Source organism: Ornithorhynchus anatinus, chromosome 4 (assembly GCF_004115215.2).
Source record: "Ornithorhynchus anatinus isolate Pmale09 chromosome 4, mOrnAna1.pri.v4, whole genome shotgun sequence".
NCBI classification, from domain to species: domain Eukaryota; kingdom Metazoa; phylum Chordata; class Mammalia; order Monotremata; family Ornithorhynchidae; genus Ornithorhynchus; species Ornithorhynchus anatinus.
This window is the reverse complement of record NC_041731.1, coordinates 77,485,467-77,512,520: the sequence shown is the minus strand read 5'-3', so window position 1 is coordinate 77,512,520 and position 27,054 is coordinate 77,485,467. Positions and strand designations below refer to the sequence as shown.

At 45.6% G+C, this 27,054-nt stretch overlaps 1 protein-coding gene across 1 annotated transcript in view; it reads left to right on the top strand.

The window, feature by feature from the left end:
• Nucleotides 1-3,172: 3,172 nt before the first annotated feature.
• The window catches only part of TNFRSF11B (TNF receptor superfamily member 11b), a 70,545-nt gene continuing 46,663 nt past the window's right edge, over nt 3,173-27,054 (top strand). Inside the window, exon 1 of the mRNA XM_029063873.1 lies at nt 3,173-3,251. Coding sequence (XP_028919706.1) covers nt 3,204-3,251 — 48 coding nt within the window. The 5' untranslated portion in view covers nt 3,173-3,203. The remainder of the gene's footprint in view (nt 3,252-27,054) is intronic.

The window sequence follows — 27,054 nt, the reverse complement described above, 5'->3', positions numbered from 1 at the left end:
GAGTGCTTACTGTGTGTAGAGCACTGTACTAAGCACTTGAGAGAGTATTCTCCCACTCCCTTCTGCGTCACCCTGACGTGCTCCCTTTTTCATCCTTCCCTCCCAGTCCCATAGCATATATATATATATATCTGTAATTTATTTATTTATATTAGTGTCTGTCTTCCCCTCTAGACTGTAAGCTCATTGTGGGCAGGGAATGTGTCTGTTCATTGTTATATTGTACCCTTCCAAGCTCTTACTTCAGTGCTCTGTGCACAGTAAATGCTCAATAAATACGATTTACTGACAGATTGATTACAATATAATAGGGTTGGTAGACACGGGCGGAGTAACTTGAGTGGCACCTTAGGAAAATAAAAAGAAACAACAACTAATTAGGGTTAGGGAAACCTCTAGACTTTAAACTCCTTGTGGGCACAGAACATGTCTGCTAATTCCATTGTCTTGTATTCTCCCAAGTGCTTAGACTAGTGTTCTGCGCATAATAATAATAATCTCATTTGCTAAGTGTTTACTATGTGTCCAGCACTATTCTAAGCGCTGGGGTAGATCCAAGCTAATCAGGTTGGACACTGTACTTCCACATTGGGCTCACAGTCTTATTTCCCATTTTAGGAATGAGGTAACTGAGGCACAGAGAAGTGAAATGACTTGCCCAGGTCACACAGCAGACCGGTGGCAGAGCTCGGATTCAAACCCAGGTCCTTCTGACTCCCAGGACTGTGCTCTATCCACTAGGCCATGCTGCTTCTGAAGTGTTAGTAAATGCTCAGTAAATATAATTGATCGATTAATAGGGAACCTTCTTCAACGCATCCTCTGTGCCTACCTGTCCTCTCTGTTCACCTTTCTCTCTCTTTCTTGGTTCTTCCCAAGCCAAGCTCCTAGCTCTCCCTCACTGCCAACTCTCCCATCTCTGCTCTTCACCCATCCCGATCCCCTGGCTAGGAGCTCTTTTCCTGCCCAAATCTCATCAAACATGCCGCTCTTCCACATTAAAGCTCTCCTAAAATCCCACCTCCTGCAACAAATCTTCCCCCATTAATTCCCAGCACCCTAAGCTGTATGAATTTATCAGCCTCTCTGGTACTAATGAACTTATTTATATCCATCCTCAGCATATTTGCATATGTTTATTCAATTGTATATTCAATCATCTTTTCAGATGCCGCTTCATAAATACTTCTAGATCTTTCTCTCTCCTCTTAGAGTCTAAGCATCTCGAGGTCATGAAACAAACTCTTTTTTGTTCAGAACTTTCCAAGTGCTTGGTACAAGACATCATCCCAAATGGGTGCTCAATAAATATTAATACTACTACATAGACCAGTCCCAGCAGGCATCCCCTCCTACCCTTTTTTTAATGCTATTTGTTAAGTGCTTCGCATGAATCAGGCACTTTACTAAGTGCTGGGGTTGATACAAGATAATCAGGTTGGTCACCGTCCCTATCTCACGTGGGGCTCACACTCTTAATTCCCAATTTACAGATGAGGTACCTGAGACACTGAGAATGATGTTGATGATGATGGTATTTGTTAAGAATTTACTGTGTGCCAGACACCGTACTGAGCACTAGGGTAGATACAAGCAAATCAGGCTGGATGCAGTCACTGTCCTACATGGGGTTTAAAGTCTCCATCCCCATTTTATAGATGAGGTAAGTAAGGCGTTGAGAAATCAAGTGACTCGCCCAAGGTCACACACAGCAGACAAGTGGCAGAGCTGGAATCAGAACCCAGATCCTCTGACTCCCAGGCCTGTGCTCTGTCCACTAGGACGTGATGCTTCTCCCCTCACAGAACTAGGACTGGCATTTGGTTGATTCCTGTAACTACGGTCCTTCTCCCTGGGCTCTCTAGAGTGTAAGCTTGTTGTGGGCAGAGAACATATCTACCAACTCTGAGAAGTCACGTGGCCTAGTAGTTAGAACACTGGGAGTCAGAAGGACCTGGGTTCCAATCCCACCTCCTACAGTTGCCTGCTGTGTGAACCTGAGCCACTCACTTCACTCACTCACTTCCTACTGAGAGCTCACCTCCTCCAAGAGGGCTTCCCAGACTGAGCTTCCCCTTTTCCCTCTGCTCCCTCTCTACCCCCTCCTTCACCTCCCCTCAGCTAAGCCCCCTTTTCCCCCCCTTTCCCTCTGCTCCTCCCCCTCTCCCTTCCCCTCCCCTCAGCACTGTACTCGTCCGCTCATTTGTATATATTTTCATTACCCTATTTATTTTATTAATGAGATGTACATCCCCTTGATTCTATTTATTGCTACTGTTTTAATGAGATGTACATCCCCTTGATTCTATTTATTGCTATTGTTTTTGTCTATCTCCCCCATTTGGACCGTAAGCCCATCAGTGGGCAGGGACTGTCTCTACCTGTTGCCGATTTGTCCATTCCAAGCGCTTAGTACAGTGTTCTGCACATAGTAAGCGCTCAATAAATACTATTGAATGAATGAATGAACTTCACTTTTCTGTGCCTCATCTATCATCTGTAAAACGGGGATTAAGATTGTGAACCCCTGTGGGACAGGGACTGTGTCTAACTTGATTATCTTGTATCTACCCCACTGCTTAGAACAGTACCTGGCACAAGTAAGTGCTTAACAAATACCATAAAAAAACTACACAAACAAGTTACTTTGTACTCTCCTAAGCGCTTAGTACAGTGCTCTGTACAGTAAGCATTAAATATCACTGATTCACCTACATCAAGAAATAAAAGGAGTCTCCATTTCCTGCTTTCTCAGGTGCTCAGGGGGTTATCTTGTCTTTGCTGTCGCGCCATCCCCGACCCATAGTGACACCATGGAACATCTCTTTCAGAACGCCCCACTTCCCTCTGCGATCATTCTGGTAACGTATCCATAGAGCTGTCTCGGTGAAAATATTGAAATGGTTCACCATGGCCTCCTTCCACGCAGTCAACCTGAGTCTCGACTCTCTCCCATGCAGCTGTTGCCCAGCACAGGTGAGTTTTGCCTTGTAGCAGACTGTCTTCCACTCGCTAGCCACTGCCCAAGCGAGGAATAGTATGGCTATGCTTCTACTTGACTCTTCCTCCTGTAGTAGACATTGGTAGAGTACTGAAATCTCTTCAGGTGTGACCCTGAGGGAGCCTCAGGAGGGCCCTTCAAAAAGCTCAGGTGAGGCATTAAATTTCTTTCTCCCAACAGCCCTGTTCTGAATTTGGCGGCCATGTCCTGTCTCCTGGAGGGCCTCAGGAGGGCCTTTAAAAAAGCTCAGGTGAGGCATTAAATTTCTTTCTCCCAGCAGCCCTGTTCTGAATTTGGCCGGCCAAATCCTGTCTCCTGGAGGAAGCTTTTCTTATGGCCTGTGAGTAATCCCTTTTAGAATCCTTTTAAACTGATAACCCCTGTTTGTTTCTCCAGAGGAAGAGTGATAAGATGACAGGGATTTGAGTATTTAGGGTGAAGTCTGTGTGGTTTGGGATTTTCTGTAGGTTTTCCCCTCTGTTTCTTCTTTCTGTTTTCTGAATTAAACCCCTTTGTGTATTGTAACTCTGAGAATCAAATATGCAGAGTGGGACCCTCCATTTCTCCCAGAAACAAATTCCATTCTGTGGGGGGTTTTGGGGGTTTTTATTTTGTTTGCTTGTTGTTGTTTTTTCTTGGCTTATCATTTAATACACCCTAGTTTAGGGAACTTTATGTGAACCTTTTTTTACCACCTCAAAATACCAAAATTCAATTTCAACTGTAGATTACCTAAGTCTTGACATAATTTAAAATGCTTGGAATTAAACACATTTTTTCAGGTCAGTTATATATGAGAATTTAAACTTTATTATATATACAGTGGGGTTTCCAAATCTGGAGAGAATAGGAGTCATGAAAAATGGCAAATTGAAATGAGGGAAAGACATCCTTTTCCAACAATTCAGCGTTCCACTCAAAATCTTTTCATTTTGAAAGATATTACAGTAATTATAATAATTGTGGTAGTTAAGTGTTTTCTATGTGCTGAACACTGTGCTGAGCACCGGGGAAGATACAGAATAACCCGATTGGATGAAGTCCCTGCACCCAGTCTAAAGGGAAAGAACAAGCATTGACTCCCCACTTTACAGATGAGGAAATTGAGGCACAGAGAAATTAAGTGACTCACCCAAGATCACAAATATAAATTGTGGAAATGGGTTTAGATAGTGGATTTAGAATCCCGGTCTTCTAAATCCCAGTTCTGTGCTCTAGGCTGCGTCTCCCAATGCCTTACATTGTTAATTCTCTAAAACTGGATTATTAGCTTTATATGTGGTTATACAGTTTTGGATTTGTCTTGATGTTCAAAAGATAAATTCTCCAAGTGCATGATTTATTTTGTAAGGGAACTGGATACAGCCAATTTCCTATACCTCGGGAGTTGTGATCTTGACGAATCCCTTATTCAGGAAAACTCACTTTTTTATGGTACTTGTTAAGCGCTTACTACATGCCAGTCACTGTTCTAAGCGCTGGGGGAGATATAAGGTAATCAGGACAGTCTATGTCCCATGGGAGCCCCACAGTCTTAATTCCCATTTTACAGAGGAGGTAACTGAGGCACAGACAAGTGACTTGCCAAAGGTCACAGACGTTTGGCAGAGTTGGGATTTGAACCCAGGTCCTTCTGACTTCTGGGACTGTTTTACTAATAATAGTAATGACTGTGGTATCCATTAGGTGCTTACTATATGCCGAGCACTGTGCTAAGCATTGGGGTAGATAGAAGATAATCAAGTCCCACATGGGGTTCGCAGTCTAAGTAGGAGGAAGAACAGGTATTGAATCTCTATTTTGTGGATAACTTTTCTGTGCCTCAGTTACGTTAGGTGATTTACCCGATGTCACCTAGCAGACACGTGGAAAAGCCGGGAATAAAATCCAAGGCCTCTGATTTCCAGGCCTGTGCTCTTTCCATTGAGCTGTGTGACTTCCCCACTACCCGCCCCTTGACCTGACATCCTCTGTATGCATCTAACTCGTCCTTCCAACTTTGTATCTCGTTCTACCCAGACAGATGGGCGCTGCTGGGGAAATGTTGCCTAATCCCCCACCCCAATATTCTATCCAATATGGGCGTGGTTCAGTGGAAAGACCACGGGCTTGAGAGTGAGAGGTCATGGGTTCGAATCCCAGCTCCGCCACTTGTCAGCTGTGTGACTGTGGGCAAGTCACTTCACTTCTCTGTGCCTCAGTTCCCTCATCTGTAAAATGGGGGTGAAGACTGTGAGCCTCACGTGAGACAACTTAATTACCCTGTATCTCCCCCAGCACTTAGAACAGTGCTCTGCTCATAGTAAGTGCTTTACAAATACCAACATGATAGTGAAAACGTGGACTATGAGAGAATTGACCTATATTCACATGATCAAAATGTGGAAAAGAAATCAGTATTTTAGAGATTCCCTGATAAATTTAACAAATCATCCGAAAGGATATTATAAGGACATCTGTAATCATGAACCATTTGGCAGTTGTAAACCGGGAAGTTGTGTAAACTAGTAGATAGAGCACAGCCTGTGAGTCAGAAAGACCTGGGTTCTAATCCTGACTCCACCACTTATCTGCTTTGTGACTTTGGGTGAGTCGCTTCACTTCTCTGTGCCTCAGTTCCCTCACCTGTAAAATGGGGACTAAGTCTGTGAGTACCATGTAGGACAAGGACTGTGTCCGACCTGATTATCTCATGCTTCGTACAGTGCCTGGAACACAGTAAGTGGTTAACAAATACCATTTTAAAAAAAAACACAAAACCTCCCCATTCTGTAGGCTCAGTGAAAAGAGCCCAGGCTTGGGAGTCAGAGGTCATGGGTTCGCATGCCGGCTCTGCCACTTGTCAGCTGTGTGACTGTGAGCAAGTCACTTAACTTCTCTGTGCCTCAGTTACCTCATCCGTAAAATGGGGATTAACTGTGAGCCTCACGTGGGACGACCCGATGACCCTGTATCTCCCCCAGTGCTTAGAACATTGCTCTGCACATAGTAAGTCCATAACAAATACCAACATTATTATTATTTTTATTATTACAGTTGGCAAAATTCTGTCCAAAGCCCTTCCGGTATGACTATTAAGGAGCACAGACAACTTAGTCACCAGCTACCTGAATTCATTCAATAGTATTTATTGAGCGCCTACTATGTGCAGAGCACTGTACTAAGCGCTTGGAATGTACAAATCGGCAACAGATAGAGCCAGTCCCTGACCTTTGACGCCATGTGGCGACAGACCAAAACACATCACAGGACACAGGACCATCACAGCATGTTAGACGTTAGAAAATAGAGAACAGGTCAGAGAAGCAGTGTGAATTAGTGGAAAGACCCTGGTCTTGGGAGTCAGAGGTGGTAGGTTCTAATCCTGCTTCTGCCACTTGTCAGCTGTGTGACTTAGGGCAAGTCACTTAACTCCTCTGGGCCTCAGTTCCTTCATCTGTAAAATGAGGATGAAGTCTGTGAGCCCTATATGGGACCCCCTGATTACCTTCTATCTACCCCAGAGCTTAGAACAGTGCTTTGCAAATAATCATCACTTAACAAATGCCATCATTTAATATTATTATTACTATTACATTCTCTCACCTCACGTGACATATTTGACGCCCCCAACAGTCACTGGAGACTGACTGCTAAGTCAATTTGTGTGGTCTGGAAGAGTCACTAAGATCCTTAGAAATCATGATTTGGTTGATTGAACCAGATTTTAAGGTGTCTTGCTGACTCTTTCTTCCCCCAGGCTTCAGTAAGGGCAGCCTTCTTCAACTTACTCTATGGCATCAAATTACAAGGTGGAGTTAGAATGCACTTGGCTCAGCGGAAAGAGCCCGGGCTTGGGAGTCAGAGGTCATGGGTTCGACTCCTGGCTCTGCCACTTGTCAGCTGTGTGACTGTGGGCGAGTCACTTCGCTTCTCTGTGCCTCAGTTCCCTCATCTGTAAAATGAGGACTGTGAGCCTCATGTGGGACAACCTGATGACCCTGTATCTACCCCAGTGCTTAGAACGGTGCTCTGCACATAGTAAGCGCTTAATAAATACCAACATTATTATCTACTGCAGGACTCCAACTGTTCAACAGTCAATCAATCCATGGAATTTATTGAGCACTTACTGCATACTAAATGTTTCGAAAAGCCCAGTGCTACAGAATTGGTAGACATGATCCCTGACCCCCAGTGAGCTAATTTTGGCAGTGTAAGCTCACTTTGGGCAGGGAACCTGTCTACCAGGGAAGCAGCTTGGCTCAGTGGAAAGAGCCTGGGCTTCGGAGTCAGAGGTCATGGGTTCGACTCCCGGCTCTGCCGCTTGTCGGCTGAGTGACTGTGGGCGAGTCACTTCACTTCTCTGTGTCTCAGTTACCTCATCTGTAAAATGGGGATTAACTGTGAGCCTCACGTGGGACAACCTGATCACCCTGTATCTCCCCCAGCGCTTAGAACAGTGCTCTGCACATAGTAAGCTCTTAACAAATACCAACATTATCACCAACTCTTGTATTGGACTCTCCCAAATGTTTAGTACAGGGCTCTGCAACCAGTACTGATTGGTTCAGGAATGGCTCTAAGCAGAGCACTGTGTCGTGGCTCAGTGGGAAGAGCATGGGCTTTGGAGTCAGAGGTCATGAGTTTGAATCCCAGCTCTGCCACTTGTCGGCTGTGTGACTGTGGGCAAGTCACTTAACTTCTCTGTGCCTCAGTTACCTCATCTGTAAAATGGGGATTAAGACTGTGAACCCCACGTGGGACATCCTGAGTCCCCTGTGTCTACCCCAGCGCTTAGAACAGTGCTCGGCACATAGTAACCGCTTAACAAATACCAACATTATTATTTAGTACATTCACAAGAAGATCCGCAGAAGACTGGGGATCTCTTTGTTATATTGTCCTCTCCCGGGCGCTTGGTACAGTTTTTGGCACACACTAAGTGCTTAATAAATACCATTGATCTTTGCAGATTCTGTACAGTACTATGGATAGACGTTAAGACCAAAGAAAACCAAAGTAATATAGCTTTCATGCAAGTCAGGATTTACACTAACAACCAATATCTAATTCTGTCACTAAATTCTGTTGCCTATCCATTGATATTAAAGTAGAGAATGTGCAAAGCACTGGACTCAACACTGGGGAGAATGCACTTAGTAATTAGATATGGTCCTCAGTCCATAAGCAGCTCACAATTTAAGGTCAGAAGGAAAGAGAGAGAAAAATCAACATGAAGTTAAAGATAATAGGCTAAATTTAACTGTTAAATTTGAGAAGAGAGGAAAAGAAGTTACAGTTTATGATCTGTCTGTAAGCTCGTCGTGGGGAGGGAATGTGCTTGTTATATTAAACTCTCCCAAGTGCTTAGTAAACACCCAATAAATAGGATGGAATAAATCTGTTCTCACTATCCCTGTCACCCCCTTATCAACATTCTAAAAGTTGGTATCTTCTATTTTTTGCCATTGTTCTTGTCTGTCTGTCTCCCCGGTTTAGACCGTAAGCCCGTCCAAGGGTAGGGACTGTCTCTATCTGTTACTGATTTGTCCATTCCAAGCGCTTAGTACAGTGCTCTGCACATAGTAAACGCTCAATAAATACTATTGAATGAATGAATATAAGGATTTTAAACTTCTCCTGGGTTTTTTTTGTTGTTTTTTTTTAATGGTACTTGTTAAGCACCTACTATATGCCAGACACAGTACTAAGCATTGGGGGAGATGCAAAATAATCACGTTGGACACAGTCCATGTCCCACATGGGGCTCATAGTTGTAATCCCCATTTTACAGATGAGGTAATGAGGCACAGAGGAGTTAAGCAACCTGCCCATATCGAGCAGCAGACAACTGGCAGAGTCGATATTAGAAAATATGTCCTTCTGACTCCCAGGCCTGTGAGCTTTCCACTATGCCACCCTGCTTCTGGAGGGATGGGACATCTTTCCCATTCTGTTGGATAAGGTGTGGGAAGGGAGCACCATCAGACCCCCTTTCTCTCACCCCCGGAGCTACTGTGGCTTACCTGGGGGGCTTTCATCCGCACGTCTTTAACACCAACACGCTGCATTTACCTCTAGACTGTAAACTCATTATGGGCAGGGAATTTGTTCTGTTATTGTCGTATTGTAATAACAATATTGGTATTTGTTAAGCGCTTACTATGTGCAGAGCACTATTCTAAGCGCTGGGTTAGATTTACAGGGTCATCAGGTTGTCCCACGGGAGGCTCACAGTCTTAATCGCCATTTTACAGATGAGGTCACTGAGGCACAGAGAAGTGAAGTGACTTGCCCACAGTCACACAGCTGACAAGCGGCAGAGCCGGGATTCAAACCCATGACCTCTGACTCCCAAGCCCGGGCTCTTTCCACTGAGCCATGCTGCCCAAGAGCTTAGTACAGTGCTCCGCACACTGTAAGCACTCAAATATGACTGAATAAATGCTCTGGCCCCTTCAGGTTTAAAGTATGAGATGTTCTTCCCTCTCTCAAGTCGCACGCAGACGAGTGTGATGAGGGCTGGAGTGAGCTTTGAATTACTAACTTCCAGTCTCCTCCATACCCAGATGAGGTGATTTAAGTAAATGAAGTCTTTCAGTCTGTCCCCCGTGCCAGTTTTAATTATAAAGCACAGACCTGGGAGTCAGAAGGAACGGGATTCTATTCCTAGCTTTGTCACATGTCGGTAGAGTGATCTTGGGCAAGTCCCTTAATGTCTAGACTGTAAGCTCGCCGTGGGCAGGGAATGTCACTGTTTATTCTTGTGTTGTACTTTCCCAAGAGTTTAGTACAGTGCTCTGCACACAGTAAGTGCTCAATAAAGATGATCGGAATGAATGAAATTTCTGGGCCTCAGTTTCCTCATCTGCAAAACGGGTATAAAGGGTAGGAACCCCACGTGGGACAGGGACTTTGTCCAACCTGATCAACTTATATCTACCCTAGCACTTAGTGCTTGACACATTGTAACCGCTTAACAAGTACCACAATTGTTATAATTCATTATTATGATCACAAAGAAATGTATGTGTTGGGCTCCTGCCCTGGTGTTTTATTCAGCACCCAAACCACTCCTGCACTCTTACCCCACTTGCAGAAACAAATCGACTCACCTAACCCGGCCTATAGCTTTGCAGTAGGTACCCAAGGACTGGGCTGAGTGAATTGTGGGTGTAATTATTATTATCATTATCATTCCTGAAGGCCTCAATGTTGGTAAAGCAGCTGTCTCTAGGACCGCCATCTACACCTTCTGTGGCCTGAGTGACCACCAGTTCCCCCCGACCCACTGCTGCCCACCCACTGCAGGTGGAGAGGTGTGAGCGGGGACTGAGGTAGAGAGGGGAAGCAAGAGTGGAGTTGAGCCAGGGCCAGAAAAGGGATGGAAAAGGGGACACCAAATTGGCCTTCAGGATGGGTATTTGTCACATTTCCACCACAGCCTACCTTGGATATCCTTGTTCTGGGGGCAGTGACTACTCGCTCAAAGCACCGGATAATAATAATAATTGCGGTATTTGTTAAGCATTTACTATGTGCCAGGAATAATAATAATGTTGGTATTTATTAAGCACTTTGTGCAGAGCACTATTCTAAGTGCTGGGGGAGATGCAGGGTAATCAGGTTGTCCTACGTGAGGCTCACAGTCTTCATCCCCATTTTACAGATGAGGGAACTGAGGCAGAAGTGAAGTGACTTGCTCACAGTCACACAGCTGACAAGTGGCAGAGCTGGGATTCGAACCCATGACCTCTGACTCCCAATCCCGTGCTCTTTCCACCGAGTCACGCTGCTCCTCGGAACTTGCCGCTCCTTAGGAACTGTTCTAAGCCCTGGGGTGGATACAAGCAAGCAGAGTTGGATAATCTCTGTCCCACATGGGGCTCACAATCTTAATCCCCATTTTACAGATGAGGGAACTGAGACCTAGTGAAGTGACTCTCCCCAAAGCTACACATCAGACAAGTGAGGGATCCGGGATTACGCTCCCAGGCCCATGCTTTATCCACTACTCCGCGCTGCTTCTCTAGGCCTGGATCCTCTGCAAAATTGTGGTGTGTTGGAGAAATTGTAGATTTCCAGCTGCCTCAGGACAATTACAAACTAGGATAACCTTGACTAGTGATGATTGTAATCTCCTTGAGGACCCAGATCATGTCTACCAACTCTGCACAGTCTAGTGCTCTGTCCGTCTCCCCCGATTAGACCGTAAGCCCGTCCAACGGCAGGGACCGTCTCTATCTGTTGCCGACTTGTTCATTCCAAGCGCTTAGTACAGTGCTCTGCACATAGTAAGCGCTCAATAAATACTATTGAATGAATGAATGAATGCGCACACAGGAAGCACTAAATAATATGCATTGATTGATTACTGAGGCAGCTGGTGGGGACCGGTGTAGGGGCAATGGGCCATGGTGGTAGTTTGGAGTGGCATTATTCATTCAATGGTATTTATTGAGCGCTTACTATGTGCAGAGCACTGTACTAAGCGCTTGGGATGAACAAGTCGGCAACAGATAGAGACGGTCCCTGCCGTTTGACGGGCTTACGGTCTAGGCAGCAGTTATTAGAATTTGATGTCATCCGGGAGCCCACAGAATTAACAAAGACCCTGGCGTGAAACAAGATAGAATAGTGCAATGGCCTGTGGGATAAGATTTCCAAATTCTACTTCCTTTTCAGTCTGGTTCACTATTGAAACAGTCCAGTGATGCGATATTTGGTGTCCATCCATTTTCCCCCCGACCTTCTGTTGTACGTTTCCTTATCTGCCCTTTTATTATCGAATCATCACTGCTATGAGAATGTTTGAATCTCTCAAACCCTAAAAGGCACATAAATGGACCAGTGTTGACGTCCTCGGAGTGACTGAGAGAAAAAGGGATCTGCAGCATGGCTTTCCTTCCAAGGGACAGGGAATGTGTTTGTTTACTGTTGTACTCTCCCACGTTTAGTACAGTGCTCTGCACACAGTAAGTGTCTCAATAAATATGATTGAATGAATGAAATCCACCTGGCTACAATGAAGATAATGGGGATAAGTGGGTTGGTACCACTTATGAGGCCTACCCTCCCAATTGGCTCCTTTCCTGAGGCAGCATCCCTCTTTGTTTTCTGATTTTGTTGCCAGGACCTTTCCAAGAATGGTCCCCACTATTTTCCCCACTGAGCTCTGGGAAAATAGACCGGTGTTAGAAGATAAAGCTAATGAATGTCAATATAGGTCAAGCAGCAACAAGTCAAGCACTTCAAGAGTTGTATGGTACGGTAAGAGTTATATGGTATGTGAAGCAGCGTGGCTCAGTGGAAAGAACACGGGCTTTGGAGTCAGAGGTCATGAGTTTGAATCCCAGCCCTGCCACTTGGCAGCTGTGTGACTGCGGGCAAGTCACTTAACTTCTCTGTGCCTCAGTTCCCTCATCTGTAAAATGGGGATTAAGACTGAGCCCCACGTGGGACATCCTGATTCCCCTGTGTCTACCCCAGTGCTTGGAACAGTGCTCGGCACATAGTAAGCGCTTAACAAATACCAACATTATTATTATTATTATTACCATCACACCCCTTCTTCACTGGCAATGCCAATCTCCCCTTGGTAGATTTGAGGAAAAATCTGCAAAGTCGCCTCAAACGGGCAATCATCAAATAGAGAATCTCTGTCCATAAAATCAGATTAGCTCCACGGTACTGTCCCTAGTGAGGTCTTCACGGTACCGTCCTTAGCCAAATCTCCCTCTTTGTTGAGCAACAAGTTACTCTACCCCCTGTTTTCCAGACAACTCTTGAAGGGCTTGACTTGTTGCTGCTTGACCTATATTGACATTCATTAGCTTTTATCTTCTAACGCCGGTCTATTTTCCCAGAGCTCAGTGGGGCTAGCATTCTTGGAAAGGTCCTGGCAACAAAATCGGAAAACAAAGAGGGATGCTGCCTCAGGAAAGGAGCCACTGGGAGGGTAGGCCTCACTCCCACTGACATAAGTGAATGTTTTGTCTAACAAGAGAACTTCAACTTTGACCCCTCTGGGGAAGGACGGCTAAGTATGCGCAATCCCAGATCCGGTAATTGAGCTTCAAGTGAACTTTCCAACTCATTTCCCAATCTTCCAAGAAGGAGTGGGGGAGAGGGGCAGTAGTCCGCGGAAGTCCCTGAGCTCTAGCTAGCTTTCGATTGGGAAGCAGCGTGGCTCAGTGGAAAGAGCCTGGGCTTCGGAGTCAGAGGTCATGGGTTCGACTCCCGGGTCTGCCACTTGTCAGCTGTGTGACTGTGGGCGAGTCACTTCACTTCTCTGTGCCTCAGTTACCTCATCTGTAAATGGGGATTAACTGTGAGCCTCACGTGGGATGACCTGATTTCGCTGTGTGACTGTGGGCGAGTCACTTCACTTCTCTGTGCCTCAGTTACCTCATCTGTAAATGGGGATTAACTGTGAGCCTCACGTGGGATGACCTGATTTCGCTGTATCTCCCCCAGCGCTTAGAACGGTGCTCTGCACATAGTAAGCACTTAACAAATACCAACATTATTACCAACTCTTGTATTGGACTCTCCCCAATGTTTAGTACAGAGCTCTGCGACCAGTATTGACCGGTTCAGGAATGGCTGATTCTGATACAGTGTCCGGATAGAACTGCGTTGGGGGAAAAAGGCAGATTCACAAAGTTTTTAGTAGAAAACGTGTACATTGCCAACACCTTTCAAGGTCATCATGATCAAACGGTAGCGTATTGGAGTCCATGACATGGAGGATCAAATAAAGGAATGTGTGTGGCCCAAAGTAGAAATAGCAATTTACAGCCTGGCGTAGTGGATAAGGCACGGGTTCTAATTCTGGCTCCACCATTTGTCTGTTAGGGGACCTTGGGCAAATCACTTCACTTCTCTGTGCTTCAGTTACCTTACCTTTAAAATGGGGGTTGACTGTGAGCCTCATGTGGGACAACCTGATTACTCTGTATACCCCAGCGCTTAGAACAGTGCTCTGCACATAGTAAGCGCTTAACAAATACCAACATCATCATCAAACAGTAATCATTTTAGTAAATTCAGTTGATGAATTAATTTGATAGCTCTACATACACGAGTACTAGGGAGAGGGCAAATAAAGTTCCTAACTGCTAGGGTTGGCTGAAGGGTTAATACGGTTAAGATGCTGGGAACTTAATTGCGGAAAGTGTTGGAGAAAGTGAGATTTTTAGGAGGGATTTAAACATGTAGAGACCTGTGGTCTGTCTGATGTAGGGAAGGAGGGAGTGTGGGAAGGAGGGAGGGGATGGAAGGAGGAGAGTTGAGGGCAAGACACAGTTAAAACCCAACTAGTTCTGTACTGTACAGACCAGCGGTAGCCCTGGGATGGTCCATACTTCCCTCCGCTGCCCAGATCGTCTTTCTACAAAAACTTTCAGGGCATATGTCACCCCATCCTCAAAATCCCCAGTGGTTGCCTATCCACTTCTGTATCAAACAAAAATTCCTCCCCATTGACTTTAAAGCAGTCCGTCACCTTGAATGCTGGGTGTCAGAAGATTCTGATCCTGGCTCCACCACTTGTCTGCTGTGTGGCCTTGGGAAGTAACTTTGCTTCTCTGAGCCCCAATTACCTCATCTGTAAATGGGGATTGAGACTCTGAGCCCCACGTGGGATAGGGACCGTATCCCACCTGATTCGCTTGCATCCACCCCAGTGTTTAGTACAGTGCCTGGCACATATAAAGTGCTTAACAAGCACTATTATCATTATTCTAGCTAGAATTTTGCCATTAATAGAATGAATACTGGTCACTTCCTGTCAACTCTTTCCCTTTCGTTCTTGATGCTGGGAATTAGAGTGGTATCGTTGAAGTGTTATGGCATTTCTTCAGTGTTTTCGATATTGAGAAAAACTTGTGAAGACATCTGAGGATTAGTCGTCCTCTGGGTTTACAGGTTTTTGTAGAAATACCTCTGAATCTAAGTGCTTTTCCATTTTTCATGCCTCTGACTGTGGAAGTGAGTACCTCCAAAGTCAAAGCAAAGTCAGAGAAGCAGCGTGGCTCAGTGGAAAGAGCCTGGGCTTTGGAGTCAGAGCTCATGAGTTCGAATCCCAGCTCTGCCACCTGTCAGCTGTGTGACTGTGGGCGAGTCACTTAACTTCTCTGTGCCTCAGTTACCTCATCTGTAAAATGAGGATGAAGACCGTGAGCCCCACGTGGAACAACCTGATTCCCCTGCGTCTACCCCAGCGCTTAGAACAGTGCTCTGCACATAGTAAGCGCTTAACAAATACCAAAAAAAAAAAAAAAGCTAAGGTCATGTCTTCCCATCTTAGCTGCTTGGCTCTGCTTTGAGGGGGGCACCTTTGAGCCAATGTGGTAACAGTTCGGGTGGAGAGGAAGGAGAAAATTCTGGAGAGGTTGTGGAGATGACATTGATAAGATTTAGCGACTGACGTTGTGTGGGTTGAAGAGAGGTCGGTCAAAGGTAATGCTAAGGTTGCAGGCTTGTCAGAGAGGAAGGATGATGGTGTTTGAAGTGATAGGAAAGTCAAGGGGATGAGGATGTTTGGGAGGAAAAATGAAAAGTTCAGTTTTGGACATGCTGACCTTGAGTTGCTAGCGGGTCATCCAAGTAGAGCTGTCCTGGAGGTGGGAGGAAGTGAAGGATTGCAGATGAGGAAGTGGTAGGGGCTGGAGATGTAAATCTAGGAGTCATCAGTGTAGATATGGTAGTTGAAGCTATGGGAGAAGAGAAGGTATGGAGAAGAGGAGAGAAGGGGACCCAGAACTGAAACTTGGGAGACGCCCTACAGTTCATTCAATCGTATTTATGTGCTTACTGTGTGCAGACCACTGTACTAAGCACTTGGGAGAGTACAATACAACAGTAACCGACACATTCCCTGCCCACAGGGTAGAAAGGAGAGGAGGAGACAGCGAGAAACCAAAAAGGAGCAGCCAGAGCGGTGGGTGGAGAACCAGGAGAGGAGAGGGTCAGTGAAGCCAAGGTAAGATTGTGTTTGTGGGAGAAGGGAGTGGTCCACAGTGACAAGGCCAGTTGAGAGGCTGAAGAGAATTTTGGATGGAGCAGAGGCCATTGGATTTAGCCAGGAGGAGGTCATGGGTGACTTTTTGGAAAGAGCAGTTTCAGAGGATTGAAGGAAGCAGAAGCCCGATCGCAGGAAGTTGGAGCAGAAGTGGAAGCAGAGGGTAGTAAACAACTCTTTTTCAAGGAGTTTGCAAATGAACAATAGGCAGGAGATAGGGTGCTACCTGAAAGGAGCATTCGGGTCAAGGGAGGGTTGTTTTGTGTTTTTTTAAAGATAGAGGCTTCATAGGCATCGTTCAAAGCGGTGGGAAAGAAGTCATTGGAGAATGAGTGGTTCAAGATGGTGGCCAGAAAGGGGACAAGTGTTTTTCAAGTGAAGGGATGGGATTGGAGGGGCAGGTGGATGGGGTAAGTTTCAAACAGAGAAGGGGGATCTCCTCTTGGGAGATGGCTGGGAAGGATGAGAGATTGGATGTAGGGGTTGGAAGGGTCATGGACTAAGGAGGAAGGAGGAGATTTGGGGAGCTCACACCTGATGGTTTTAATGTTTTTTGTGTGTTTTTTTCAATGAAGCAGATGGCAAGCTCACTGGGGGCGAGAGATGGGGGAGGCAGAAGTCTCTACATAGTGCTTGGTACACAATAAGGCCTTAAATACCACATTTATTATTATTACAACTAGAGTGAAACAACTGTCAAGCAGAGTACAGGGTGGAAGGGCTGCATCTTCTCTCCTGGGCAGATAACGAAAAACTGTTGCCATTCCCATAGATGGCAAGAGCAATGGGGAGTGAACATTCCAGCAACCCTGAGAATGAGAATGAACTTTCAGTATTTCACAATATCTGTCGCGTACTCTCACTATCAGACTCCTGGTTTCTTGGAGAGAAAGGGTTTTGGAGCCGGAAAACTGAGAGATCACCTTTCCTCCTCTTATCTTACTTGGCTTGCCAACCTACTCATGATACCTCGATTTTGTCTAACTCACCGCCAACCCCTCGCCCACAACCTTCCTCTGGCCTGGAACTCCCCTCCTCTCCCCTCCCCACCTAAGACAGACCACGACTCTAAATGCTAACCTTCTCGCCGTAACTTGATCTTGTCTATCTCGCCATCTATCCCTCATCCACGTCCTCCCTGTGGCCTGGAATATCGTCCGTCCTCAAATCTGACAGTCAATTACCCTGCTTCAAAGCCTTCCTGAAGTCACATCTCCTTCAGGAGGTCTTCCCTGACCAAGCCCCCCTTTCCTCTTCTCCCACTCCCTTCTGTGTCACCTGTACTTGCTCTCTTTATTCATCCGCAATCCAGTCCCACAGCACTTATGTACTTATCTATAATTTATTTATTCATAGTAATATGTGTCTCCCCCTCTAGATGGTAAACACTGTGGGTGGGGAATGTGTCTGTTTACTCTTATGCTGTATACTCCCAAGTGCTTAGTACAGTACTCTGCACACGGTATGCACTCAATAAATACTATTGAATGAATAAATGAACACTCTCCCCACATTCAAAGCCTTATTAAAATCCCATCTCCTTTAAGAGACCTTCCCCGAATAACCCCTCACTTCCCCCGTTCCCTCTCCCTTCTGTGTCACCCATATACTCGGATCTGTATCCTTTAACCCCTTGACATTAACCCCACCCTCAGTCCCACAGAAATTAAGTACATATCCACATTTTAACATCTGTCTCTTCCCTAAACTGTAATGTCCTTGTGCATGGTGTAGTGGATAAGGCACGGGCCTAGCAGTCAGAAGGTCATGGGTTCCAATTCCTGCTCCACCACTTGTCTGCTATGCGACCTTGAGTAAGTCAATTCACTTCTCTGTACCTCATCTGTAAACTGGGGATAGAAACTGTGAGCCCCATGTGGGGCAGGGAAGGTGTCCAACCCAATCTGCTTGTATCCACCCCAGCTTAGTACAGTGCATAGCACAGAGTAAGTGCTTAACAAATGTCATAATTATGATTATTATTATTATGTGTAGGAAATTGCCTATCAACTCTGTTGTGTTGTCCGCACTCTACGAACCACTTAGTATAATGTTGTGCACACAGTAAGTTGCCATGAAGGGTGACAACACAAAGGTTAGACTGTCTAGTGCCCACATCTTCCCTAGACTGGAACAGTAAAATGAAAAGTTTCCGTATGTGGCAATAAATTTATCTTTGAAGTATTCTCTTCCTGCCTTGATATAATGCCCAAAAGTCCCCCTTTTGACACCTCCTGTCCACGAAGGACTTCTGCTTTTCGATTGCTTTCTCCTTTTTCACTTATGAAATGACAAAGTTGGGAGCTTCCTTTAAAGGAATTTACTTTATTTACTCTAATAATTTAAAGTATTTACTCTCATTGATAAATACCCGGTCTGGAGTCGTGCACCACTCCAGCTTGAATTCCACCAACCTTGTTCTGATCCAACTTAACAGAGACCTCCGGGAGATACGGCGGTGAGTCGAAGCCACAGCTGCCGGATGCCAAGTACAGAGTCACTCGCTCCCTGGGCTTCCGGGGTGTTGCTGACACAGATGGGCCAAAAGGGAAAACCCATTTTTAATCTTGGTTATTCAGTGACACATATAGGGAGGAAATGGAACTTGTCCTGATCTTTACCTACAAAAGCATCTTAAAATCAAGCATATAAATGTTAAAGCTTGGGACAGATAATCTACCTGACAGATTCTGACTAGGAAGTTACGGTAAGCTCACTGTGGGCAGGGAATTTGTCTGTTTAGTGTTGTACTCTCCCAGGTGCTTAGCAAGTTCCTCTGCACACGATAAGCACTCAGTAAATGTGACTGAATAAATTAATGAATACAGTATACCAGAGTTCATAGACTAGACTAGGGTTAGTCTAGACTGAAAGCTTGTTGTGGGCGGGGAATGTGTCTGTTATATTTGTAGATTGAACTCTCCCAAGCACTTAGGACAGTGGTCTGCAACAGTAAGTGCTCAATAAATAAAATGATTAGAAGGGAAGACAGACATAGAAATGAGTAAATTAAAGATATAATTATGGACAAGGTAGGTAAGAACAGGACTGATGCAGCATGGCTCAGTGGAAAGAACATCGGCTTAGAAGTCAGAGGTCACGGGTTCTAATCCCGGCTCCGCCACCTGTCAGCTGTGTGACTCTGGGCAAGTCACCTCACTTCTCAGTGCTTCAGTTACCTCATCTGTAAAATGGAGATGAAGACTGTGAGCTTCACGTGGGACAACCTGATTACCCCTGTATCTGCCCCAGTGCTTAGAACAGTGCTCTGCACATAGGGAGCGCTTAACAAATACCAACATTATTATTAATGAGTTGATTGTAAGCTCCTCGTAGGCAGGGAACATTCTGACCGACTCTGTCAAATTGTGCTCTCCCAAGCGCTTAGTACTGCACTCTACACACAGTAAGCATTCAATACCACTTTTTGATGGACTGATAATCAGTTAACAACTATTCTCTAAAAAAATACCACTGGAAGACAAGAACAAATCTAAATAGCACTTAGTACAGTGCTCAGTAAATACGATTGAATGAATTTCTATCAACTATCTCTACTCTTTCCAAAGGGGTTATTTCAGAACAGCTCTTATTTTGAAATGAAATCCTTCCTCATTTATTTATGTATTAAGGGCTTACTATGTGTTAAGCGCTGTATTAAGCACTAAGGTAGATATATGATGATCACGTTGCACACAGTCCCTATCCCATAAGGGGCTCATAGTCTAGGAAGGAGTAGGATTTTACAGATGAGGAAAGTGAGACCTAGAGAAGTTAAGTGACTTGCCCAAGGTCATGAAGCAGGCCAGTGGCGGAGCTGGAATGAGAACTTAGGTCTTCTGACTCCTGGGCCTTTACTCTTTCCACTAGGCCACACTGTTTCCCTTTCTCTTCAGTTGATTTTTTTTTTTTTCAGGTCTGAAGTTGAATGTTTGAAGCTGGTTTTCCAAAGCAGAAACCATCTTTCAGTCCCTCCCAAGCTTACCTCCTACTATAGCTCTCTCCCAATTCTCCTATCTCCTATCCCATGTTCACACATTTCTCCTGCTTAAAACTCTTTGTTTACTTTTCTTTTTATGGTATTTATTATTAAGTGCTTACTAAGTTCCAGACACTATATTAAGCACTGAGGTTGATAAAATATAATTGGGTTGGACACAGTTCCTGTCGTACATAGGGTTCACAATACCCAGTTTATAGTTGAGGTATAATAATAATGTTGGTAGTTGTTAAGCGCTTACTATGTGCAGAGCACTGTTCTAAGCACTGGGGTAGATACAGGGTCATCAGGTTGTCCCACGGGAGGCTCACAGTTAATCCCCATTTTACAGCTGCGGTAACTGAGGCACAGAGAAATTGAGTGACTTGCCCACAGCCACACAGCTGACAAGTGGCAGAGCCGGGAGTCGAACCCATGACCTCTGATTCAGAAGCCCAGGCTCTTTCCACTGAGCCACGCTGCTTCCCCCAGGATACAGTTGAGGTATCTGAGGCAGAGAGAAGTTAAGTGACTTGCCCATGGTCACGCAGCAGACAAAATGGAGAAATTGGGATTGAACCCAGGTCCTCTGACTTGCAGGCATGTCTTCTTTCCACTAAGCCATGTTGCTTCTCATTCCTGTTCCATCTTCAAAGTCTCATGAAATCCCAACCCTCTCCAGGATACTTTCTCCAACTAATATCCCTTGTCCCTGCTTATGGCACAGAAGAGCTCTCCTTAGTACTTATGGGTATATTAATTACATACTCAATTTACTCACTTATTCATTTTACAAGACCCCTGTTATCTTCCATCTGTACAATTCCTCCTGCTCTCAAAATCTTGTATTATGCCATTGAGTCATTTCTGACCCATAGTGACTCCATGGACATATCTCTCCCAAAATGGCCTACTCCATCTGCAGTCATTCCGACAGTGTACCCGTAGGGTTTTCTTGGTAAAAATATGGAAGTGGTTTACCGCTGCCTCCTTCTGCACTGTTAAGTCTCCACATTGCTTAAGAAGTGGTATTTACTGTCAGGCAGGCAGGCAATCATATTTATTGAGCACTTACTATGCAGAGCACTGTACTAAAATCTCCCTTCCCATCCCCTCAGCACCGTACTCGTCCGCTCAACTGTATATATTTCCATTACCCTATTTTGTTAATGAAATGTACATCGCCTCGATTCTATTTAGTTGCCATTGTTTTTACGAGATGTTCTTCCCCTCGACTCTATTTATCGCCATCGTTCTCGTCTGTCCGTCTCCCCCGATTAGACCGTGAGCCCGTCAAACGGCAGGGACTGTCTCTGTTGCCGACTTGTTCATTCCAAGCGCTTAGTACAGTGCTCTGCACATAGTAAGCGCTCAAATACTATTGAATGAAAGTGCTTGGGAGTATAATATGATAAAATAAGATGCATTCCCTGCCCACAATGAGCTGTGTGCAGACGCAGCATGACCTAGCGGTTAAAGCACGGTCCTGGGAGACAGAACCTGTCCAACCTGATTTGCTTATATCCACCCCGGCGCTTAGTACAGTGCCTGGCACATAGTAAGTACTTAACAAATACCATTATTATTATTATTGTTTTTTATTATAATCTTCATTATTAATCCACATTGAAAGAAAACGGCACAATTCAGAAGTAGTAAGCACTAAACAAATACCATTTAAAATAAAAAGCTCCGTGCTAAGTGCTTGGGAGCAAACGGTAGACTTAGCTGACACGATCCCTGCCCACGAGGAGGAACCCGGACCTGTCCCTTCCCCAAGGGCTGACCCCGGGAAGCAAACTCCCAAAGGCTTGAAGGAGGAAAGTGGAAGGAGCAGTGAAAGCAGAGAGCAGACGGAGGAGTCATCTTTGGCACTAGTTTAACCCTGACACCTTACTGAATTCCTGAGGCAGAAGGGAGGTGGACCAAAACAGGAAGCAGAGTGACCTCTGTTCGTAGTCTTGAGGAAACCAGACTTTCCAGAAGGAGAGGACAGCATTCTGTCCATGAGCCTCAGGTCAGTCGACAGCCTCATAACTGGAACCTGGGACAAGAGTGGATGAGATTGAGAGCCTCAGAATTACTGGGTTAAATCGGAGAAACGGGGGAGTCTGGGAACCAGAAGATGGAGGACCGAAACGTCAATATTAATGCTAAACCCCCTAGGCTCTCTGTTAAAGGACAGTATTACTGGGAGTGACTGTCACTTCTGTTTATGACACCAAATCCCTGAACATCCAGAAACTACCAGTGACAGCTGGATCGTGTAAATCCAATCCCTCTCTCCAGATCCTGTTTCCAGGCAGATGGGAAATGGGGAGTTTCCTGCAACTTGTTTAATTTGTCAAATTCCATGTTTTGGAAGCATATTTCCATTGTATCTGTCTTTTAAAGATCCTCAGAGTACTATAGCAAGCATTAGGCCGGGCATTTATAGGGATTCGAAAGTATATAGATTATAGTTTCGGGAATATTCGTTCCTTCAGATCTCTGTAGGACTATTTAGTAAATTGCTTCCTTGACTAATAATTAATGCACTGTCCTATGAGAGAGAGTGTGTGTAAGTGTGTAAGCAGGTAGACGAGTAGGCAGGGTAGTTTTAGTGGAAAAAACACCATCCTGGAAGTTGGACTGGATCCCAATCCCAGTTCGACCACTTGCCTCCTGTGAGGCCTTAGGCAAATCACCTAACCCCTCAAAGCCTCAGTTTCTCTACTTGTAAAATGGTACATGCCTTTCCCTACTTTACAGAGGCTTTGGGAGGACAAAATTAAGACGATGTGGAAGTATAAAAGCTGTAAATGGGAGGAGCAGTATGGCCTAGTGGAAAAAGCACAGGCCTGGGAGTCAGAAGGACCTGGGCTTTAAACTCGGCTCCCCCATACGCCTGCTGTGTGACCTTGGGCAAGTCACTTTAGTTCTCTGTGCCTCAAATACCTCATCTGTAAAATGGGGATTGGGACTGTGAGCTCCATGTGGGACATCCTGGTCACCTTATATCCCCCCGGAGCTTAGAACAGTGCTTTGCAAATAGTTAATGCTTAACAAATACCATCATTATTATTATAAGGACTGTGAATAACCTGATTAGTTTATATCTACCCCTGAGCTTAGTACAGAGCCTAGCACATAGTAAGCACTTAAATACTATAGAAAAAAATGAGATGGGGAAACAATCTTCCCTTTATTTTGGGAAAAATTAAAGTCCAGGATTTGTCTATGTCCTCTTCTTTGTTGGGGGCGAGTGATACAGGAAGACAGAAGACCACCCCAATCCTGGATATTGGTTGGCTTGGCCAGAATTAGGAGTGGAGCCAGGACAAAGACTATAACGCACAGCTTACACAAATAAGGCCAAACTGTCGATAGAAAAAGAGACGGGGAGACCTGGAGGCTGGGCAAGGGGCCAGTGGAGCTGCTAGACAAAGGAACGTTCACCGGGCTCAATTTGAAGTCAACCCGGATCAGTCTCAGCCGGGGGAGACTCAACCCCGTTGACTCCCTAGGAAAGGAGGAAGAGATGCGGGGAAGGCTACTGCATCTGCCTCCTCGCTGACCACCCGGCCTCTTTTTTTCTTTCCCTACTTTGGACACTTGAAGAGAAGGGATCCCTGGAGGAAGAAGAGGTGGCTGCCTGAACCCAGGAATGCCAGGGGACAGGAACCCATGTCTGTGGAGTTTTTCACTAGCAGAATATTGACTCAGCCTGGAATTTCCCTCCCAGGGAAAAGTGGGGATTAAACGAGTTTGCTGCCAATGGAAGCCTGACGCCTTATAAGTCTTGTCTCCTGTCATGTCGCCACCCAAAGCAGCATGGCCTAATGGGAAGAACCCAGGCTTTGATCAGGGAGTCAGATATAAGCTAATCAGCTATATTTGATCGTATACCTTTGATCAGGGAGTCAGATGATCTCGGTTCTAATCCCAGCTCCATCACTTGCCTGCTGTGTGACCTTGGGCTAGTCATTTAACTGCACTTTCTTTCCTGAAACCACTGTCCTCCCTACCTCACAAGCCCATAACTACGGCGTTGTCCGCGACTCATCTCTCTCATTCCATCCACACGTTCGATCTGTCACCCAATCCTGTCGGTTCCACCTTCACGACATCGCTAAAATCTGCCTTTTCGTCTCCATCCAAACAGCTACGGCGTTGAACCAAGCACTTACCCTAACTCATCTTGTCTACTGCATCTGCCTCCTCATTCACTTCCTGGCCTCCTTTCTCTCCCCACTTTTGGACACTTGATGATGATGATGATAATAATAATAATAACTGTGGTATGTAAGCATTTACTGTGTGCCAGGCACTGTAATAATAATAATGTTGGTGTTTGTTAAGCGCTATGTGCAGAGCACTGTTCTAAGCGCTGGGGTAGATACAGGATAATCAGGTTGTCCCACGTGAGGCTCACAGTTAATCCCCATTTTCCAGATGAGGTAACTGAGGCACAGAGAAGTGAAGTGACTTGCCCGCAGTCACACAGCTGACAAGTGGCAGAGCTGGGATTCGAACCCATGACCTCTGACTCCAAAGCCCGGGCTCTTTCCACTGACCCACGCTGCTTCACTGAAGTAAGCGCTGGGGTGGATACAAGCAAATCAGGTTGGACACAGTCCCTGTCCCACATGGGGATCACGGTCTTTATCCCCATTTTACAGATGAGGTAACTGAGGTACAGGGAAGTTAAGTGAGGCCACACAGCAGAAGCAGCAGACAAGTGGTAGAGCTGGGATTAGAATCCATGACCTTGATATTTGCCCCACTGCCAACCCCACAGCATTTATGTACATATCTTTAAATTATATGTTATTTGTAATAATATCTATCTCCCCTCCTAACTCATTTAAGGGCAGAGAACATGTCTGCTAATTCTGTTGTATCGTACCCTCCCAATTAGTGCTCTGCACAGAGTAAGAGCTCAATAAATATGATTGCTCTGTGTCTCAGTTTTCCCCATCTGTAAAGTGGGGATTCAATACCTGTTCTCCCTCCCCCTTAGACTGTGAGCCCCATGTGGGACATAGACTGTGTCCAATTTGATTGCACTGTAGTTACCCCAGTGCTTAGAAGGGTGTTTCGTACATAGTGCTTAGCAATATCAAAGTGATTATTACTGGACTGAAATAAATCCGTGCTCTTCCTTCTCCCCCTGGTATGAACAGTCACTACTCCTGGGCAAGTTAGTCGGTGGCTATCTGTCCAGGGTTGTGGAATTCCACGTTTTGGGGTAAGAGGAAGAGTCTCTTGGTCCCTGGGGACAAACACTGACCAGCAAATACACGTGAAAGGCTCCCACACAACACCGGCCTCTGCATGGCTACTTCTCGTCTTCAGATGATCGTGGAACTGATGATCGAGAAGCAGCATTGCCCAGTGGATAGAACGCGGATCTAGGAGTCAGAAGGACCTGGGTTCTAAAGCTGGCTCTGCCACTTGTCCACTGTGTGACGTTGGGCAAGTCACTTTACTTCTCTGGGCCTCAGTTCCTTCATCTGGAAAATGATTAAGACTGTGAGCCCTTTGTGGGACAGGGACTGTGTAAGCCCGTCAAACGGCAGGGACCGTCTCTATCTGTTGCCGACTTGTTCATCCCAAGCGCTTAGTACAGTGCTCTGCACATAGTAAGCGCTCAATAAATACTATTGAATGAATGAATGAATGAATGACTGTGTCCAACTGGATTACCTAGTATCTACCCCAGTGCTTTGAACAGTGTTTGGCACAGAGTAAGTGCTTAACAGATAATATCAGCATGGCTCAGTGGAAAGAGCCTGGGCTTTGGAGTCAGAGGTCATGAGTTTGAATCCCGGCTTTGCCACCTGTCAGCTGTGTGACTGTGGGCAAGTCACTTAACTTCTCGGTGCCTCAGTTGCCTCATCTGTAAAATGGGGATGAAGACTGTGAGCCCCACGTGGGACATCCTGATTCCCCTGTGTCTACCCCAGCGCTTAGAACAGTGCTCGGCGCATAGTAAGCGCTTAACAAATACCAACATTATTTATTATTTTTATTAATGTTGGTATTTAAGCGCTTACTATGTGCAGAGCACTGTTCTAAGCACTGGGCTACAGGGTAATCAGGTTGTCCCACACGAGGCTCACAGTTAATCCCCACTTTACAGATGAGGTAACTGAGGCACAGAGAAGTTAAGTCACTTGCCCACAGTCACACAGCTAAGTGGCAGATCTGGGATTCGAACCCATGATCTCTGACTCCCAAGCCCGGGCTCTTTCCACTGAGCCACGCTGCTTCCGATTCCCCATTGTTACAGCCCTTCAGCCCCAGTCCCCGAGTTTCCCATGAGGAAAGACTCTCGCAAACAAGTCCCTGGCAAATGAGTTGCACCAGAATTAGTTGCCATGAAAGGAAAATTTGGGTGAGTGTGGATAAACTTGTGCTGCATTTTCATTGGCTAAGATGGGCAGGACTAATTCTGTTCTGTGATGTAACTGAGCTCATCCCCTTAATAGCTCTTGTCTGAATAAAGTGCCAGTTCTCCCCAAGCAACTGAGTGCTATGCCAAACTGTCAGAGATTGGCACAGTCAGGGGCATCTGCTGTGAAGAATCCCAAGCTCTCTTGGGGCCGGGGCAGACGTGTTCCTGGCCTCCTGGAGTTCTCTGGCCTGGGAGGAGTCGTGTCTGAGCTGGAAAAATGTCCCATTTGTGGGCTACAACATGGCGCCAGCCCAGGTCTCGCTTTTGCAGGGAAGGCGTATTCCCTGACCACGGAGATGAGCTAAAACCTCTATGGCTACATTCATTCATTGATTCAATTCATTCATTTGTATTATTGAGCGTTTATTATGTGCAGAGCACCGTACCAAGCGCTTGGGGAAAATATAATACAACAATAAACGGTACCATTCCCCACCCACAGTGAGCTTACTGTCTAGACAGGGGGAGACAGACGGCCACAGAAATAAATAAAATTACAGATATGTACATAAATGCCGTGGGGCTGGGAGGGGGGATGAGCAAAGGGAGCAAGTCAGGGCGATGCAGGAGGGAGTGGGAGTTGAGGAAATGTGGGGCTTAATCTGGGAAGCCCTCTTGGAAGAAATGTG